Raw genomic sequence first — 20000 nt, forward strand, 5'->3', positions numbered from 1 at the left:
ATTGGATTTTTTTGTAATTGATTATTCATATGTTTACTTGTGATTTGAGTCAGAATGAGTGTTTAAATGTAATATATGTGTTTGTTAGGCAGAAATGCATACAAAACTAGTGAAATTATATAGACCAAGTAGCTTACAATTATTTGTCGATAGCAATATTTGAACGTTAGGATTTAAAGTAGCATAATTTAATTGAATATCAGATGTATTTTAGATATTAAAAAGATATGAAATTGTCTATGTAGTTGATAATTACACTTTTAAAAATTTCATTTATTTCCAAAATGTACTTTTATAATGACGTGAAGTATTAGGTCATATATTTCCAGTAGCAGATATAGTAAATTTCTGTTTCAAAGAACAGATGAGAATTAGTAGTTATATAAAATACTATAGTAAATGTATCTAGGAATAATAATAAGAAAATGATTTATGATATAAAGCTGTTAAGAACTCATCTGCCCAGGCTTTGATTCCAATAATTGATCTGATAAGTAAGTAGATACTGTGAATTTTTTTAGTGACAATCTAGTAATAGCTAAAACTTTGATGGTATTGATTTTTGTAATTCCTTGTAAACACATAATAAAATGGGCATTTGTACAATTCATGATGATGCAGTAATATATTTGTTAAGATACAGTGATATGATCCAGTGTACTTTTACATATACAATTTCTTACACCAATCAGCTAATATGGGTCAAATGTAGTTGATTATAGAAGTGCTATTGGCAAGAAATAGGAGTAGGACATTGAAAATAGGCACTATTTTAGCTCATGGCTTTTGGCTGCTGACTCAGAAAGGCAATTTTATCCTTTGAAGTATTTCTGTCGAAAATTAGAGAGGAGTCGGCCAAACAGTATTAAATTTTAGAACATAGTATAGATGGTAAGAATGTTCTTGTAAAACCAGAGAGATGATGAATTTATTCTTGTTTGTTTTAAGACCTTTCTTTTGGAATATCCAACCTTTTTGTGGACATAGAGAGAGCTAAATGAGCCATCTTTACAAGTGTTTGTTGGTTACATTATTGCATTTTGTATTACATTACAGCTAATACACCAGACATCAGGGACATGCTACTTTCATCCTATAGGAAGGTTTTTCTGAGAAGTAATGTCTGTGTGTATGGGATTTATGTGTGGATACATGTTTGCATATGTATGTCTTTGGTGTATATGTGTGTGACTTTATGTCTGTGTGTGTATGGACTGGTGTAAAAGTGTATCTCCCTTTCCCTCCATCCCTCTTTCTTCCTTCCTCTTCCTTTTTCCTTCCCTCTCTCCTTCCCCCCCTCTCTCTGCCCCATCTCCTCCCACCCTCTATACTTGCTTTTACTTTCTCTCTCTCCCTATCCCATATTCATGTTAATACTCTAAGAAACTTCTACACATGTCATCAGAGAACACAAACAGAGACATGCCGGTAAATAGATAGATATTAAACATGGATAGAAAATAAGCTTTTCTTCATCAGAGCTTTATCAGGTGGAAATCAGTGAATTGAATTTTTTTTTTGAGTACTCCAGGAATTTGTTAAATTGACAAATGTTGCATTATTGGTACCACATTTTCCAGTCCTGTAAGAGGGAGAAATTACCATCCTGATGAATATTTGATGTCTAGACTAATGATATGAAGCTGCTATAATGCTACTGACTTGTATATGACATTTACTTTGATTTGTAATGTATTTTCTTTTCTTTTTTTTTATTTCCTTTTTTTCAGTAGACAATCACTTCTGCTTATTTTTGTAGCTACGAGTTTTATTTATGAATTAAATAAATGAAATATATATATTTTTTCCAGTATAACATAGTACTCTTTTGAAATAAACCCATTAGATATCAAAGAAAATGTTTTTTTCCTGAAGACATGGGTTGCATATATTTTTTCCCCCCCCAGTGGAACTTTTTAACCCTTTTTTTTTTTTTTTAAGATTGATTGATTAATTGATTTCCATACAGCTGACTGTAGTACCATTCATTTACTCCATTCATTCTCAGCCATTAATGTATGATCCATCAATCCTCATTGTCCAATCCATCAGTGTCTTCATCTATCCATTCATCCATTTGGGAGTGTCTCATTAGCCTCTTGAACGTGTGTATTAGTTCTTGCAATCAATCATGCTGTAGAGTTGTGGTATGCTGTGAATTTTGCTTCACTGTGCTTCAACCAGCTATCACCCCAGGAAGAATTCTTTTAGCTTTGAGCTGCCTCCCTTCTGATGTAGTAGATTATGATGACTCAGAGAGAAAGGATTAGATATATAGATCAGATAAAAATGAGAGGAAAAAGTTTCATATTGCCCTGAATTTTTTGTTTTATTATTTGTTTGTTTTTGTGATGACATGCTGAACACTGGTTACAATGATTGCTCAGTAGTAATGTATATGTATTTATTTATTTATTTATTTATTTTTTTTTATGAATGAACAGCCCCCCAAAATAAAAGTTAGTTTTGTGAATGTCTTAGGAGCAAAAGCTGTACGGACTGTATCGCCAGCACGCAAAAATAAAAATAAAGAGAGAGAACTGTTGACCGACAGTTTTACGTTTTTCCTTTTTTTCCTCGCTTCTGAACAGGTGGAGCTGTCATTCCAAACGGGCGACATCATCTACGTGTATGGTGACATGGATGATGACGGCTTCTACATGGGTGAACTGGGAGGCCACAGGGGGCTTGTGCCTTCTAACTTCCTGCAGGATGCACCCCAGGACTACGCCGATGATCACAGGTCAGGCTCGGTAGAGCATCAGGGTACAAGATCCTCAGAGTGGCAATCGAGGCCTTGTTCCTTCACAACCCCCTATGCTTTTAACTCTGTCAGTGTAAAGTGCATTTTAATGGCTTTGAGTAGCTTAGCAAGATAATCCTTTTTTTTATAGTTATCTTTTTTTATTATTATTAATATTATTCAGCTCTATCCATTTCAAGTTATCTTGAGAGATACACGTCACACCATTCTTCTCCAACCTGAACTAAATCATGTGATATATACAACAACATAGGTCGCGCCGTGATACCTTAGACCCCCGCGATCGAGCTCCTCCCCCGGGTCAGTCAGGGCGAGGTCCCGGCCCGGGCGCACATGGCCCACCACCACCTCCGCGCCCAGACCAGCGAGACCGCAGGAAAGGTAAGTACGTGGGGGCTAGTCTAAGGTCTTCGTTTTCGGTGCAGTCATAGTGATCGTTCTAGCAGACTTGCATCTTTTCTTTTCTTTTATTTATTTATTTATTTTTTTATTATTATTTTTTTTGTCTTTCATCAAGTTAACATGGATTGTATATTTCCATTGTTACATACACATTACAAATACTTTTTTCAAGTGTCTTTTTATCAACGATAGTGTGGCCTCATAGGTCAGATCAGTAGTCGTATAAGGAATTAATGTTATTCATCATCGGGATAGATGATAATAAATTGAGATTTTGTAACCTCAGTCTTTGTGCACAGTGACATTAACCTTACAAATGTTCTTTCTACATGTAAATACCCTCATGAATAATGTGGTACAACACAAATCGTGGATGATGATAGATTAAATCCCATCCTTCTGAATTTAGGATTTGAGGACTGAAGAACAAGTTTCAATCTTACAACTTTTGTTCTTTTGTTCATGTTATAGTAAATTTATATCCTTCAAGAATTTTTTTATTTTAGATTGTATAGTATGTTATGGAAAGAAAAAAATAATTTGCTCTTATGTCATTTATGTTCAAAAATAATTTTACATCTTAAAGAAGTTTCTTCCCTTTAACACTGTTTTCTCTATTTTTTTCCCAATTGAACAGTGTTCTTTTTTTTTTTTTTTATTATACTTTTTATCTTTCATATATTATGTCTTCTTTCTACCCAAGAATACTTTTTTATGCATGATTAAAGCTTCAGCATTATTGAGCTTAATCAATATGAAATGTTAAAGTGTTTTTATTTTTCATTTATTGATTTTTTTTATTCCTCTGAAACAACAGATGGTTTTCAGGCTCATGACTAAGTTTTTTTTGCAACTCTTGACTACCTTGTTTTTTTTTTTATATATATGTATTTTTTTTTTCCTTATCATTGAAGACTATGAGACTTGTTCTTCACTTTTGATACCAATTGGCCTCAATATGAACAACAACAAAAGAATAATAATCCTTGCATTAAGCCCATGCTGCTGCTATTTATTTGCAGTAAAATTTTATGGCACGTATATTCAAAGCAAAAAACAGAAAAAAATGTCCTTCACATTTCCTTCTTGTCTGTATATATGAATCTTCCTTACATCCAAGACATTGCTCCACACCCATATGACTTGAGGCGCTCATGTTACAATCTTGCCAGTCTTTTTTGTCAAGGACACAGGTAGAGTGAAGCTTAGGACTGATGGATCTCCTAAAAATCTATTCTCTATTTCTGTTTCTGCAGTTCAGTTAAAGGTAAGCCTGAAGAGCCGAAAGAACAGACACGGTAAATCCTCTCCCACGGTGGAATGCCCAAGTTTCTGTAGTCAACTTTGTTGGGAATGTTATCGAACCTTATGGTATTTAAAAAGCAAAGAAGAAGAACACCCTCATAGCATCCTTCTTTCCCCTCCTCATAGGCTGGGAATGGTATTGGTATGGATTTTTTAGAATCCTTATTCTAGGTTTTGCAAGTGATTCTGACAAACACCCCTCCCCCTTCTCTAGGGAGGGTTTGTGGTGATGTGGTAGAACTGTGATTAAAGATGAGATGACGATAAGACATGTCATTTTGTGATCTGAAATTGTGGGTCGTTCTGAAATGTGTTCTGATTAAAGAGCTGAGAAGTAGTGTTATAGATATTTGGTTATATGGTTGTTGGTAATGTGTGTTGGATCAGACTGTCAGATATAGGTGCATGGGTAGGTATGTTGTAGGAACCTCAATATCACTTTGGGACATAGACGGAAAGAGGTGATTAGAATTATAGATGTTTGTAATTTTACATGTATATATATATATATCTGTACCTATATATATATATATATATATATATATATATATATATATATATATATATATATATATATATATATATATATATATATATATATATATATATATATACACACACACACCTTTTGTGTTAAATATTTTATTCTTAGAATTTTTTACCAAACATATTTATGTGTCTTTTTTATGTTATAAATCCCTCTTTTCAAGATTTAGGGATAACTTCAAGTTTAATTGAGTTTGTATTGTTAGAAAAGGATTTGGTAAAGAGTGATATATTTAGGACTATATGGATTAGGGTTTTTTTCGTCTTGTTTTTTAAAGTGATTATTTTTTATGTGAAATGGCTATTTTTCAGAGAACGTGTAATTTTGTAATTGTAAGTTAACTGCAGATGGATGAATCAGTCATGTACTTAAGTATGGGTTTATAGGCACTCATTTAATGAAACATATATTTGTTTATGTGAGATGCACATTGTTAATGTTGAAAATTTTTTTAGCACACAAAACATTTTTGTGGAGCTTTACGAATAAAAGGAGTTGAATGGTGAATACAAAATTTTACCATGTAAGTGAAGTGCACTTATTGACAGCTACCAAAAGAAAAAAAAAGGTTTTACTTAGACATTTATTTTGCAATATTATTTGACTAGCTGATGTTCATTGCATAGTTTCTTATAACTGCTTGCATATTATGAATGCATTTGGTATTGATACTAAGCTGCACACCCCAACTCAAAACTGCTGTCTGTGGAAGAGCTATGCCGCTAGCCATTTTCTCGCTCGCGTCAGTGAATCAACATTGCTCATGTTGCAGTTCATGGCATAATGTTGTCGCAGAATTCAAGCATACCTCTTTTGCTGTGATTATATCTGCAACAAGTCATGACTAAAGGCGGCTAAGATCCAGTATTGCTAATTGCATTCCAGCCCTTCCTCTCATCCCTACCATCATCCCCAAGAGGAATGCTGCCAGCCTATGATAGAGCCACAGAAAAGAGGGCAAAGAGAGAAAGAGAGCCACAGCAAGCCAGAATCCCTCTGCCTCTTCAGCCTCTCGCTATCTCTGCGCTGTAGATACTACTCCTCATCTGTGAAAAAAAAAAAAAAAGACTGTTTACAAACCCATATGCGAGGGAAACTGTGACGTCCTCTTGTAATACGAAGTGATTTTGCTGACAGGACTGTGATACCTCAACTTTCAGCTTTCGAGGTCCCGACCAACGCAACCACCTCAGCAACTACCTGCACAGCCACCGTGACCGCACCTCCTATGTTTGATAGTGTGTCTTCTTCGTTTGAGTTCGACTCTAGTGGCCTTTTAATGAAAACTAGAAAGCCGATTAAAGGTCAGGGCATAGGCTTCCGTCAAAGGGAGCCTGGGTTGTGACTTCGTTTTTCTTTTTCCTTTTCTTTTTCTTTCTTTTCTTCTATTTATCAGCTTCTTTTTTTTATTATTATTTCTTTGTTTGTTACTTATAATTGCTTGATATTTTTTTTTTTTTTCTTGAAAGAGGTGATATTTACTCTTTTTTTATATTAATTTCTAAGTATCAGTTATTGCTCGAGTTCTCTTTTAGCAAAATCATAAAAAAAGGGAAAATACTTCGCAATAACTGTGCACTCATTTTGCTTAAGGTATACCTAGTGTGTGGCTTCTGTGGCAGACATTGGAAGTTTCTAGAAAATGGAAGCAGTCTAGCGTATCATCATGATTTAGTTTGCACGTCGTCACTTTTCAGTTTTTGATATATATTCTTATCACAGTATTTTTGTTTGTTCGTTTTACTATTTTTGTTTTTTGTTATGTTATTGATGCTGATGTTATTTAATATTTTTGGGGGGGTCATTTTGATTTTTTTAAATGTTATTATGTATTTGGAAATATATATTTTTGTTTTTTTTTTTATTAGAGTTTTGTTTTTTTCGTTGTATCTTTTTTGGAAAAGTCATGTGTCTGAATAAAATTTCAGATACTGTGATGGATTTTTTTAGCAGTCTTTTTAGTGGTTCCTCTGAAACAACCTCAACTGCTGCTGCTACAACAACTACTATTACTACCACTACTACAACAACTACAATCACTGCTTCATCTACTTCTACTTCTGCTCCTCCTCCTACTTCCACAACTACAACCAATAGTAAAGTTTTGCCACTTTCTTCTAGTAAGGTCTCTCCTGCACCTCCTCCTTTAGAATCATCTAAACCATCTGTTCAAGATAAGAGTGAGAAGAAAGGTTAGCAGTGTTTGCTTTTGGAGTTTGGTTACAGTTTTTGTAGTTTTTATGTGTATTAAATCTTTCTTTTCTTTTTTTTTCTTTTTTTTTCCTTGTATGAAATTTTTGCATGGTTATTTTCTGCTGTTCTTTGTTTTCCTATATTTCATTAGTTTGGTTAGTATGTTCATTGTCTTTTCAGATGGGAACATGTTTATCATGTATTTATTCTTGATTTATTATTATTATTTTTTTTCTTTCATCATACTTTAGTATCAATAGTTTCATTTAGTATCACTGTAGCTTCTCCTGTTTCCAGAATCGGTAATGGGATTTTTTGGGAATTTCATATCAAGCAAAGTGGCACAGGCCACTGATGTGACAAAGCAGGCTGCGCAGGCTGCAGGAATCACAGACAAAGTCACAGAAGCCACAGATAAGACCTTAAGCACAGAGGCTGATAGCGTAAAAGAAAAACCCGTCATGGAGGAGAGTGTTAGTGACGAAAAGGTCACTAAGCATGATGCGCTTGCTTCCCACGCAGAGCAGAAGTCTGGTCAGGGCTGCCCCGAGACCAAAGAGGCAGTTGGTACAGTGACCCTTTGCGAAAAGGAGGATGCGAGTGAGCCCAAGGGCACTCCATCATCATCTCAAGTGGAAAAAGCAGAAGCAGAGTCAAAAAATGAAAGCGAACAAGAGAAAGGTTAGCTCTCTGGCTTTATCCCTTTCTGTGGCCTTATTACAGTTTACTGATTATCATTTTTTGTCAACCCATTTGCAACTGTCACAAGATTTTTGCACAGCTGAATTGCCAAAGCCAGTCATATCCTTCGAGCAGATTTTTAAGAGTTTTTCTTACTAGTTCAGTGAAATCTCTTGTCCCTCTTAATTGCACTCCATAGATGTACAAACTGAATATCCTTTTCAGTTCTAGTGCCTTTTTCAGAGTCACAGGATAAACTCTCCATTTCAGAGCAACCACGAAGAGGGTTTTTTAGCAATTTCATGAGTGCCACAAAAGCCTCTTTGACTAGGGCTGCCACTGTAGTGAAGGAGGGGTCAGCCAAGACAACCACTGACCTAGCTCCTGAAGGGGACGTGGCCAAGGAAGAGGGCAACAAGGAGGTGGAGTCTTTTAACTGGATATGATTCCTTATTATGCTAGTTTAGTAGAGTTCTCTCTCCACCTCATAAAGCTCATGATTGATTATAGCATATGACATGCTGTGAACTAGAGATTTCTCAGGCTCCCTCTGGCATATGGCTTATACTTACATGACATGAATATAAATATGTATATACAATTTTTTTCTTTCTTTTTTTGATCTCCATCATATTTTGTACATATATTTTAACACTCTCTTCAGAAAAAAAACAGCAAATTAGAGCTAAATATTGCTGATTAGGAAAGGAGTTTCTGTATTGTGTGCCTGTATGCAGTTAGAGAGGGTTCTCTTTTAACACCCTGCTTGTAGAATACATGGCTGATCTAATCTCATCTCAGAATTTTAAAACCAGTGATAATGATAATAATTTAGCAATAGGCTAGACTTATTCTTCTTTTCCTTTTAGAAGAATAGTTTTTTATGTGCATTCTTAGGTCTCTTGAATTTGTGTACAATACCCAGCTATGATAGCCTTTCATATTGCTCAGGGATTTACCAGTGTTTCTCAAGTAGTATAGTTGAGTATAGGAAAAGCTAGAAAGCAAACAGGCAAATGTCTGTCCATGGTTTGACACGGATCTGACTCTCAGAATGAATATAGAAATAGATGTAGAATAGAGTAGTAGGCATAATTATCCTTGGTAGTCAACTGCAAATATGTTAGTGTCACAAATCTCTCTCAGGTGTGAACTAATTGACTCTTATATTTGCAATATAGATGACTGGTGGTAATTAGTCATATTGTCCAGTCTCTTAGGATTGATCTGAAGGTATTCAGTAATGTAATGTCTTCATTCATGCACAGATCTATCATGATTTACTTTACTTACATTAACATGAGTGCCAACACACAGACACATTTACACACTCATAAATACATTCTTTCATGTACACAGTCTTTCCCTATACATACCTCTATAAGATTATATTTTATATTGTTTCTTTCTCTCTTGCGCTCTAGTACACCTTTCTCTATGCCACTTTTTAAGTATAGTTTTTTCCCCATCTTTTCCTTCCCCTTTTATCTTTTTCCCTCTATTCATTGTTTCCATCACATGTCTTTCTGAGTCCCTTAATTATGTCTGTCTCACTTTTCCTTCTTTCCTCCTAGTAACATTTAGATAGATAAAAAAGTTGGCCATTCACAAAGACACAGCTCTTACTTCAGCAGTGGCAAAAAGTAAGGGTTCCTCTGGGCGGCCAGAAGGGGACCTCGAAGACAAGGGGAGCTGAAGGCATGACTTACTGTGTTCCTGATGAGAAACTTGTCAGGTCCTGCCAGTAAGTGCAAGCAGCCCACATGCCGCACCAGACTGCTGCACACACTCTCACACTCTCCCTTGTTCTCACACTTACACTCACTCACATGCCAGAAATCACGAACATTGGTTTAAGCGTTGAGCCAAGAGATTGTTGTCAGACCTCTGAGGTCCTGTTGGGCCACTCCCAAGTAAAGGCATGTGGATGGTCAGACAGCCTCAAGATTGTCAGTCTCTGGGATTGACATGCAGATAACCGCAATTTCAATCGCAAGTACACCACGCCAGCCCATCAGCACAGCAGTGCTACTAAGATTATGATCACATAGTATTAACCAGTGCTTTAAGGACACTCAGCCTTACACATTACACTATGCTGTGATGAAAGCAGCAGCTTTACACATGTCTTACCTTTTTTTTCAATTCCTCTTCCTTTTTCTATATTGGTAACACAGGCTTTACATATAAGAAATGCCACATTATTTGGTGTTAGGTAATGTGAGTACTGAGCCTTTTTGGCACACCCTCCAATTAAGACTAGTCATAGGAAGGTAGAGCAGCATCACTGTAGACAAGAGGAGCTAGTCAACAATTCTAATGAGTCTTAAATTTTAATTTTGATTTTGTACTCTGGTGTGTAGGATAGGGTGTTTGTAGTATACACTGTAAGGTTTGTAATCATCATCCCTCTTTGTAATACTAGCTATATCTGAGACACTTTTAATCCCAACAATCCTGAGTCAGTATTGATTCCCTGTTTTCTTTAAAATGTGTGTTAAAAATTTATATAATAAATCCTGCCTCATTGATTAAATGTGTCTTGGAGTCAGACTTCGAAAGCAAGCAGGTAGCCAGGCTAGATGATTGTTATTGCACAGACGACGAGTTGCGGCGCTTTGGGTTATGTGTTTAAGTGCGTTATTTGTTTCATGTCTTCGGTACACCAAATATTTACACTCAGTTGCTACTTCATTTTATATCTTACTCACTTTGGAGCAGATGAACTATATATATATATATATATATATATATATATATATATATATATATATATATATATATATATATATATATATATATATATATATATATATATATATACACACACACATCTTATAACATCATATGGTGTTTGATTTTCATTTGTACTGAGCACATGAACTATATGTAGGCCAGTACACTTGTGTCATTACTTTGTCATCAGAAGATTTGTATTGTCTTCCTTGTTTTGGATTGTTTTGGTGTATCCTTACACTTTAGAGTATTGCCTTAATAATTTCCAGTGTTGCCTACATACTCTTTCAGGTTATTATGATAAAATTATATATCTTTTTCACAAACATGGTAGAGACTAACCTCCAGTTTCTACCAGAAAAAAGCAGGCACTTTGTTGATTTACACTTTCTTCCTTAAAAAAAAAAAAAAAAAAAAAAGAATGAAAAGAACAATATCTAGACCACCTCAGAGGACAGTCCAGGTATTCGCACAGATAACCTAGCCCCACCCACCCATTACTCTCCCTGTCTGCCCACTCTCTCCCCCATATACTGTAAAGTCCTCACCTGCCCTACCCTCCAACCCCACACCCCACCCCTAAAAGCAGGGTGACGGCTTGTTAGAAAAACCCCATCGTAATGAAGTCATGAACCAGATGCAGAAACTTTGACTGTTCCTTAATTAGCTGGTACTAATTGGTGCTTCTTGTAGACTCTCCTTTTATTTCTGTCACTTGAAAAACACTTTACTTGGATTATTATGTATGGATGGATCAAGCAGCTGCTCATGAGAGCTGCCTGTATTATATCCACATTGGATTCTGAAAAGTTTTTATACATATATAGTATATATTTTTACCCCTATTCTCACTATGTCTATATGTGTATTCAAGTACAGGTATCATTATGATGTCTGCCCAGTATATTAGAATATATATACATTTTTTTTCGTAATCCCAATTTATAAATAAACAAAAAACAAAGGCTACAGTTCTGCAGTCGCACAGTGCAAATTGAAAATTATGGAATGTGTCTGCCTAGATTATTTTTCTTTTTTTCACACATAAGTTTAAGACTTTTTGCTGTTTTATATTTACTGTTTCCAGATATTTTTTACATCTATGATTGTTTCGGATAATGAGTGTTGTACGATGTATAATTAATTTCCCTCAGACTATGAACTCTTTAATAAATGATGTTCTTTTTCTTTTTTGCAAGAGGGCGGCGTGAGCTTTACTTTCAAGGGCCTTTTGAGTGTTCCTTTGGTGTTTTCATTTTTCTCGATGTACGTCAATCATGTGTCAGTTCTGACCGCAGTTCTTTCTCCTTCACCACTTTATTTTTTTTTTTTTTTTTACTCTCCCTCTTTCTTCCTTTCTTTCTCTCTCTTCTGCTGTTTGCTGACCCTAATCCTCTTGCATTCCAATTCTGTCTCAAGACCAAAGATTACACTTCTATTCAAACCTCTTTTTTCGACTCCAGAGATCCCTCTCAGATATCAGATACAAGCGAAATCCCAATTCTCTGATCACCTGTACTTTCTTAATGAGTGCTTTAGTTAAACATTCATATCATTGATAAGTTTTGGTCCATTTTCTTACTAGAATCATTCTTATAATTTTCTAACTTGCTTAATTCCTTTATTACCATAAGACACCATTATACCTGTTCCTTTTTTAATATTTCTAAACTCAGATATATACTTAATGAGTTATTTTTTTTTTTTTATCTCTTACTGTTTATCACTAATTATTAACACCTATACTTCTAGATCTTCTGTATATCATTAATTATTAACACCTACTTCTATACCTTTTATAACCTATCCTTGTCATCTGTTAACTCAATCAAATTGATGCCAAATCATATTATATCAAATATCTACTTCTCTCATCATTCTCTTTTTCTACTCATTTCTTTTTCAATAGACTTATTTTATTTCATCCCGTCTGTCTTCTTCTTATCTGTGGGCCTATTGTACACTTGATGCAAATTCCCTTTTTTTGCCAGTGTGTAGAACAAGCCATACCCCATTCACAAACAGATCTTTTCCTGGATTCATCTTAGGGTCTCTTCTATTTTTCAACAACTCTCCAACTTTTACGAGAACAATTGCTTGTCACACACAGGCTAGAGGGAAAATGTATAACCTCTTACATTCATCTGGTTCTTTAGCTTCTCAGCTCCTCTTTGGTTTTGTGGTTTTCTACACCTCGCATCCCTTTTCATCTTCATCACTAATATAAATTGGAACAAATATTTAAGAAATTTCTGTACATACATATTTTAGCACATTCTGATGTTTGTTTCAATACCGGCAGGGAAACAAAATTTGAAACACGACAACAAACACCATGTTAAGCCAAACCATATCTTTCTGGTTTTGATAAGTCTTTACCAAACTATGTTATCAGGGATATAACAGTCTACACAATCCATACTTCAGCCTAAAAGAGACTGAGACCTGTCGAAATGCAAGGGGGTCATTTCCTGATGTAAATATAACATATTCAACCTTTCCTAATTTCAAATTAGAAAGTAGTTCTTCCTTGGTTTTCTTCCCTGTAATATGTCATCCCATAATGCATACCATTAGTGGAAGTGGAAGTAAATCTTCATAGACACATTCAGCCATTTGTCTGACTTATAATTTTGCATTCATATTTCTCATTTGTGCCAACAAACCAACCTTTGGTACAGTCAGACCACATTAACATGATACTGATTTCCTACCTTGTGTATGTGATTTTTTTTCTCTCTCTCTGTCTTTCTTTCCATTTATTTAAAAGTCACCAGTGAGCCCCACATCACAGGAAACATCAGGTTCCTCTCTTGTAGGTAAATACTTGTCTTCTGCACAGTATTCAAGTCCTGAAAGTAGCACTGTGTGCTGTCTCCTCTTTTGCATTTCAACGAATGAGTTGACCCAAATCACACAATTTAATGTTTTTCGACAGACTATTGAGAGAGGGAAGTTAACCCCTTGGCCCATGTGCTACACAGATCTGTAAGTTATTCATTAGTGCAGATTTGGAAGTGCTTCAATCTCTCTTGATTTTTTCATAGTGCTTTTACCTAGAAGGTTTGTTTAAGGATTAGTGGTTCTTTTATTCTGTCACTTTTTAATCATTTATTCTATTCTGTTACACTTATTCTTTTATTGATTTATATTTTTTGGCAAGTAGTGCTACGGAATCATTTTCTAAGTGTGTGAAGTTGACTTATAGATGTCAGCTTTTTGCACGTATGGGTGTACCAGTTTCTGTTTTTGTTTTAATTGTAATTATTTTCAATCATAATGCTCTCTCTTTTTACCTTTCACACTCTTGGCTACTTAAAAAATGCAGGTAACCCTTTTTCTACTGATTGTCCCAAGTTAACAAGAGTCTCCATTCCCCAATTTTACACACAGTCCAAAATTAGGGCAACACCTTATTGAACTAAAAACGAAGAATAAAATTAGAATATCAGACACATTCAATCCCTTGCATTAGGCAAATAACTTATTCCTTCTGAATAAAGCGACAGCCTTTCTCAAAAATACATTTTTGCCCAACCCTCTTTTGTCTCTACCACACTAAAACTGCCACTAAAATTCCAGTGATTATTAAATATGTTTTATTTCTTTGGGTAATGTTGTAGAAGTCTTAATTCTGGAGAGAAATGGTGATGTGATTTTTTTTTTTTTTTTTTTTTTTTCCAGTTAAACTTCAATCTGTTGAAGGCTTTATATTGAGACGGTCCTTATAGTGTTCAATTATTATTATTATTATTATTATTATTATTATTATTATTATTATTGTTATTATTATCATTATTATTATTATCATTATTATCATTATCATTATCATCACTGTTATTACTAGTGTTATAGTTACTGTTGTTATTATTATCATTGTTTTTTATTATTATTATTATTATTATTATTATTATTATTATTATTATTATTATTATTATTGTTGGCATTGTTATTGTTGTTGATGTTATTATTATTGTTGTTGTTGTTGTTACCATTATCATTAATATTAATATTCTTTATTACTACTTATTATCATTATTATTTTTATTACTACTGCCATCTTCAATATTATTATCTCTCTGTTGTTGTTGTTGGAATTAATATTTATTATTATAATTATTGCTATTATTATTATCATTACTATTGTTATTATTATTATTATTATTATTATTATTATTATTATTATTATTATTATTATTCACAAAAAATTTATTATCATTGTGAATATGATTACTGGCACAATATTTTTTCTTCCCTTTTTGACATTAATGCTCTTTTAATGTGCTCGTTGGCATCACACTTAACAGAGAAACCAAAATTTCCTGGCAGTTCATTGCCCTAGTATATATTCTATTTGGTAATTGGTGTGGTTTTATAATATAAATATATATATTTATATATATTTGATATAAAATGCTTGACTTGACTTAAATGTTTTTGTCCCCAAGGTGTCTTTCCTCTAGCCAGATTTGTAGAAGACAAAAAGTCTCTTTATATGTTTGTGTTACTTAAATGTCCCCCCCCCCCTTTTTTTTCTTTTCTTTTCTTTTTTTTTTCTTTTTTTTATTATTATTTTTTTTTTATTAATTTTTTTTGTCCTCCACCATTTACCTTTTTTTCTCTGTAGTCAATGTTGTGTGACTCGGAATCTCAGTGTGTTTCTTAGATCTTATGACTTAGGCCAGTGTGATCCTCTGCCCCGTCCCCCCAACCCCTTTCTCCCTGGCTGAGATCATGTTGGAGAACCTCATTTACCAGCTTTGTGTGGGCTCGCTTGAATCGTGCTCTGTGTATGTGCGTGATGCGTTTCCCTATGAGGAATACACGTCCCCTGAGAGACACCGCTTCACTGGCCCGTGCCCCTGTCCAGTATCTTGAGTCTTATGCCCTTATAACCCCATTTCAACCCCTTACCTTGTTTTCCTTGTTGCTCCCCTTCCACTGCCCTTCACTCTTACCCTGTGTCAGAATAGAGTGTAGTTGTAGTTCTGATTGTTCTCATATCCTCTTCTGATCCCAGCTTTAGATGGCAGCAATATCTACATGTTAGCAGCCTCTTAGGAGTCAGATTTTGCTGTGGATATTTCGCTTTGGTGTATTATTATCCGTCCATTTATCCAGCATCTTTGAAATTCTTCGCAGTCTTCATCTATCTCTCCATCTTTTTTTCTTTTTTCTTATCTTATTCTTCCCTTTTCTCTCACCTCACCCTTTACTGCAATCGTCTCAACACTGCTCACTCTTCTGTCTTCCGTTTTGTCAGCACTGGCTCTGTAGCAGCCACAACATTTCTCCATCACGGCCTCCACTGTCTCAGATAGACTAGGCTCTCTCCTCTGCAATCCTGCTAGTTGAAATCATGGTTCACTTTCTGTAGCATTCACCGTAGCCTCTCACTCTCTTTCTCTCTCTCTTGGTGCACCACTTTTGTCCTCATCCTCATCCATAGACAAGCCTCTCGAGTCTCATTCCTTGTGAATTTTCTTACAAGGCAGTACAACGCCTCGGGCCTCCCTCCACCCTGCCTAATTTGCTCCTCAAAAGCTTCTAAGTGTATCTAGACAAGAGGATACGTTTCTCTCTCTCTATCTCTTCCTAGCGTTGCTTAGTATTTGATCCCACAAAGAACACTTAAACTCCTTTACTTGTTGTGGATCTAAATTTCAGACCAGAACTTTAGAGAGTTCTTTGAGTGTCTTTTAAAGCTAATGCACTTGTAGGAGTTAAACCCTCCCTGCTGTCACTGCAGGAAATTATTACTGTTGATATTATTTTTATGTTAGTAAAACACAAATGACTTGCTGTATAAGTAGTTTATTAGCCCCTTATCCCCTTCAAAAAGAGACACCTTTTTATTCAAGAGAGGAATTATGAAACAAGTAATTAAAAAAAAAAAAGAAATACAGGATCTAGTCCATGGCAAGTGTGCAGACATTTAAGACAGCAGTATATGTCTCTCACACACCAGGAGCTTCCTGTACTTGAAATCCCCCACTGTAGAAATAATAGGTGTTCCTACAGAAGACTGAATGCAAATATATTTTTTGTAGCCAAAGGGAGGTGCCAATTGGCTCTCAAACGAATGCCAGAAATGAGCTCTGTGAGAGAAAAGTAGATTTTAGTTCTGTAGTCAGATGAGGCAGATAGAGTAATGTGAGTAAGAAGATTACCTGTCATTGATGAAGATAGATATAGGTGTGAAATATCATTTACAATATATACAGGTTTTTATTACATATATTTGGTGTCCATTTAGGTTCCACATATAGGGCACTTCCACTATACACAGGTGCACATGTGCAGGCGCACGTGTGCTCACTCTCACACACACACACACACACACACACACACACACACACACACACACACACACACACACACACACACACACACACACACACACACACACACACACACACACACACACTATCCCTTATGATATGTTATTACCTGTGGAAAATCTGTGGAGAGATTGTTTTTGAAGCAAAATTTTTTCCTTTCTTTTTTTATTATGTGCCTTTTTACTTCATGTGGACTGTATTTTATACATGAATATTACTTACTTTTTTATAGGTATAATTTTTTTTTTCTCTGTATGCACAAATGGGATTGAGGGAGACTTAAGACAATATTAAAACAGTCAGATATATTTTCTGGTTTTCATTGTCTCTGGAAACTGTTTTCTTCTGTGTTTGCTGGCACCTCACCTTCCATATCGTCAGTATATCATAGTCCTTGTTCGTATATACAGGTTCTTTCATTTATACAACAATCATCATTTATACTGCCTTTTGTATTGGTATCTATCTTTCCCCTTTTTCTAGTTGGTCAGTCATTCTTGATGGTTTCTTTGTCACCCTTTTCTTCTTTCCTTTATTCATAAGCCCATATTTCCTCTTCTTTTGAGTTTGATATCTTTTCTATCTTCTGTACATAATCTTTAAAATAAATTTCTCACTCAATAACTGCCATATCTTTCATTGATGTTTCTTAGATCTCTTGTTTCACTCTTTGTTCCTCTGTGAGTGCCCCCTGCTCCTACAGTGTATACATTGCCATCCTCAACATTGTTCCTTTTTGTTCTTCCAGATTAAGGTATATTATCCTCAACACATATCATTTCTTCTACTCACCTCAGATTTCACTGATTACGAAGTTGGGATCAGTTTTTGGTATCCTTCTCTATTCATTACACCCACACAACCTTACTCTCTTGTACATTTACTTTTTCACAATCTCTCACAATCAGAAACTCTTGTATTTTCTCTTTTCTGGACAGTGATAAATCCTTTCATGTAAGCCTTTCTCATCTTTCATCGTGTTTCCCTTTCATTTGGTTACTAATCCATCTGGAAACTGGTGGATGTGTATTCTGTGATCTTTGTAAATCATGTAGGAAAGTGTACAAGATGTTGTCATTATTAGTCCTTCTTGGCAGATATTCAATCAGTTCCTCTTTGCTGGATCTACTGGGATAGATACTTCTTTCTTGATGCCACAATGATTAATTGAACTGTAAATAGAGAACACATTTAGCATCTTTAACATATTCTGCACAATAGATACCAAAAGCATCAGTATTTCAGAAACGTTTCCTGTTAGGCAGAAAAGCATAAGTGTTTTAGCGACTTCCTCCCTATCAGAGACTCCCCCAACTCCAGCCAAGACCTGAGTAATGGAGAGTCCAGTGAGTCTGTTGTATATCAGTGATTAATATCCAGAGTTGTTACTTAATACCCCTGGTCATTTCATGTTGGAATTCCCACATATTATATGCAATACTGGCAGTGCAACCTGCTGATGTTCCTTAAGGGTAGTTGTATTATGTGTCACATTCTCCAAGTGTAATTGTGAGCTGAAGCCAAGGGCAGTCAACCCCATCCTCAGGCATAGTCCACGGTGTCCTTGTGGTAAGCAGCAATATTTCCTTAATATTCTCTTCTTTACATTGATGGCTCCTTTTAACCCTCTCAGTTAACCCTTGTAGCTCGCTGAATCTATTGTACATTATCCTTATAGAATTCTTTGAGACCCCACATAGCTCATTAAGTAGGCTTTTGATTATTATGAATCCCTGTAGTTATAAATTGTTCTTTTACCCAATCATTTCTGGCAGACTGACATAAAAACAATGTAGGAACACTATTGTTTAGGATGTATCCAAGTAGTACCAGTTTCAACTTTACTGATGCACTTTTGTTGTGTCAGTTACATAGGCTTATTATAATTGAAAGAGGCATTAATATTAATTTCTCAGTTGAGTACAGATTTGTATGTTGATCTTTTTTAGACAACGTAATTTTTATGATATTTATAGTAGGAGGATTATCACAAATACCATCATTGCTAATGGTACAAAATTGGTCCACATTGATAAATCACAGAATAATTACCATTGCTCCCAAAAAGAAAATTCATTAGGAAAAAGAGACCAGAATCCCACAGAACATAGTAGCTTTGGTCATTCATTCATTTTTAGTCATTCAAAAGTTTCCCCCTTCATCTCTCTGCTATTGATGATAGTTATCAGATTCTTATCTCGTTCCTCTCCTTCATATGGGTTCTTCTCTCTCTCTCATTGTCTGGTCTTCTCTCTCATGTTGAGCCTTGAACTGTTCTCGATGTTGCACCCTTGTTATATACGGACGATGCACCTTCTTTTTACCGTTTATTTATATTTTTTGATTTTTGTTCCCCGCGTCTTGGATCACTTGTGTCAAAACTGCGGTACGACTGTATTCGTATCAGTGTGCCGAAGGTATTTTGCAAATTAAATTTTTTTCTTTTTCTTTTTTTAGAAGTGGGGGAGTCAATAGAGAAAGAAAGGAACATGAGATTTATTTCTTTGAGAAGACCGAATAGCCTTAAGTCACTTATAAAAAAAAAGAAATAATAATAATCAAAAAAAAGAATCACAAGACAGAAGACAAGGAGGCACACTGACCTAGAATCATGGCTGTCCGCTTGTTTGTTTACAAGAATCTCGGCCAAAAAAAAAAAAAAAAAAAAAAAAAAAAAAAGAAGCGTTCTAGTGCAGAGCTGTTGAGTGTTGTCTTCACCTGCCTTGGTGTTGTGGCTTTTTATTCTTTTTCTTCTTCTTCACATTCGTTGATGTTCAATGGGCCATTTTTTTCAAAGCATTCTCCTTTCACTCTCTTTCATCTAGAAAAAAAAAAAATTCATTCTGTCACCAAGTCAACCTTATTCAATTTAGTCTTCTCTATTTCCCCTTCTCCTTCCTCATTTCGTATCCTTTCATTTCTTCTCATTTAGATTAGGATCAAGTTTTTCTTTACCTTCATCAATTTATCTTTCACTTCTTTGACATTTTATCTTTCGTTATCATGATTATTTTTCACTTCTTTATCACCC

The 20000-nt window shown here is 35.0% G+C and overlaps 2 protein-coding genes across 3 annotated transcripts in view; both read left to right on the forward strand.

The window, feature by feature from the left end:
* The window catches only part of LOC119591500, a gene marked incomplete in the record, with an annotated part of 390964 nt that overhangs the window by 361353 nt on the left and 9611 nt on the right, over nucleotides 1-20000 (forward strand). The window contains 2 exon segments of the mRNA XM_037940253.1: nucleotides 2592-2743; nucleotides 3018-3145. Of these exon segments, the coding sequence (XP_037796181.1) occupies nucleotides 2592-2743; nucleotides 3018-3145 (280 nt within the window).
* On the forward strand, nucleotides 5664-8865 carry LOC119591511 (serine-rich adhesin for platelets-like). 2 transcript variants are annotated; one of them, XM_037940263.1, is made up of 3 exons: nucleotides 5664-7210; nucleotides 7509-7892; nucleotides 8163-8865. In XM_037940263.1, the coding sequence occupies exons 1-3, from the start codon at nucleotides 6838-6840 to the stop codon at nucleotides 8336-8338; spliced, it is 933 nt and encodes a 310-aa protein (XP_037796191.1). In that variant the 5' UTR covers nucleotides 5664-6837; the 3' UTR covers nucleotides 8339-8865. The 2 variants fall into 2 exon arrangements, with proteins under 2 accessions (XP_037796191.1, XP_037796197.1); XM_037940269.1 differs by having other exon boundaries at nucleotides 5664-7892.

The sequence above is a fragment of the Penaeus monodon genome, chromosome 3 (assembly GCF_015228065.2).
Source record: "Penaeus monodon isolate SGIC_2016 chromosome 3, NSTDA_Pmon_1, whole genome shotgun sequence".
Classification (NCBI taxonomy): domain Eukaryota; kingdom Metazoa; phylum Arthropoda; class Malacostraca; order Decapoda; family Penaeidae; genus Penaeus; species Penaeus monodon.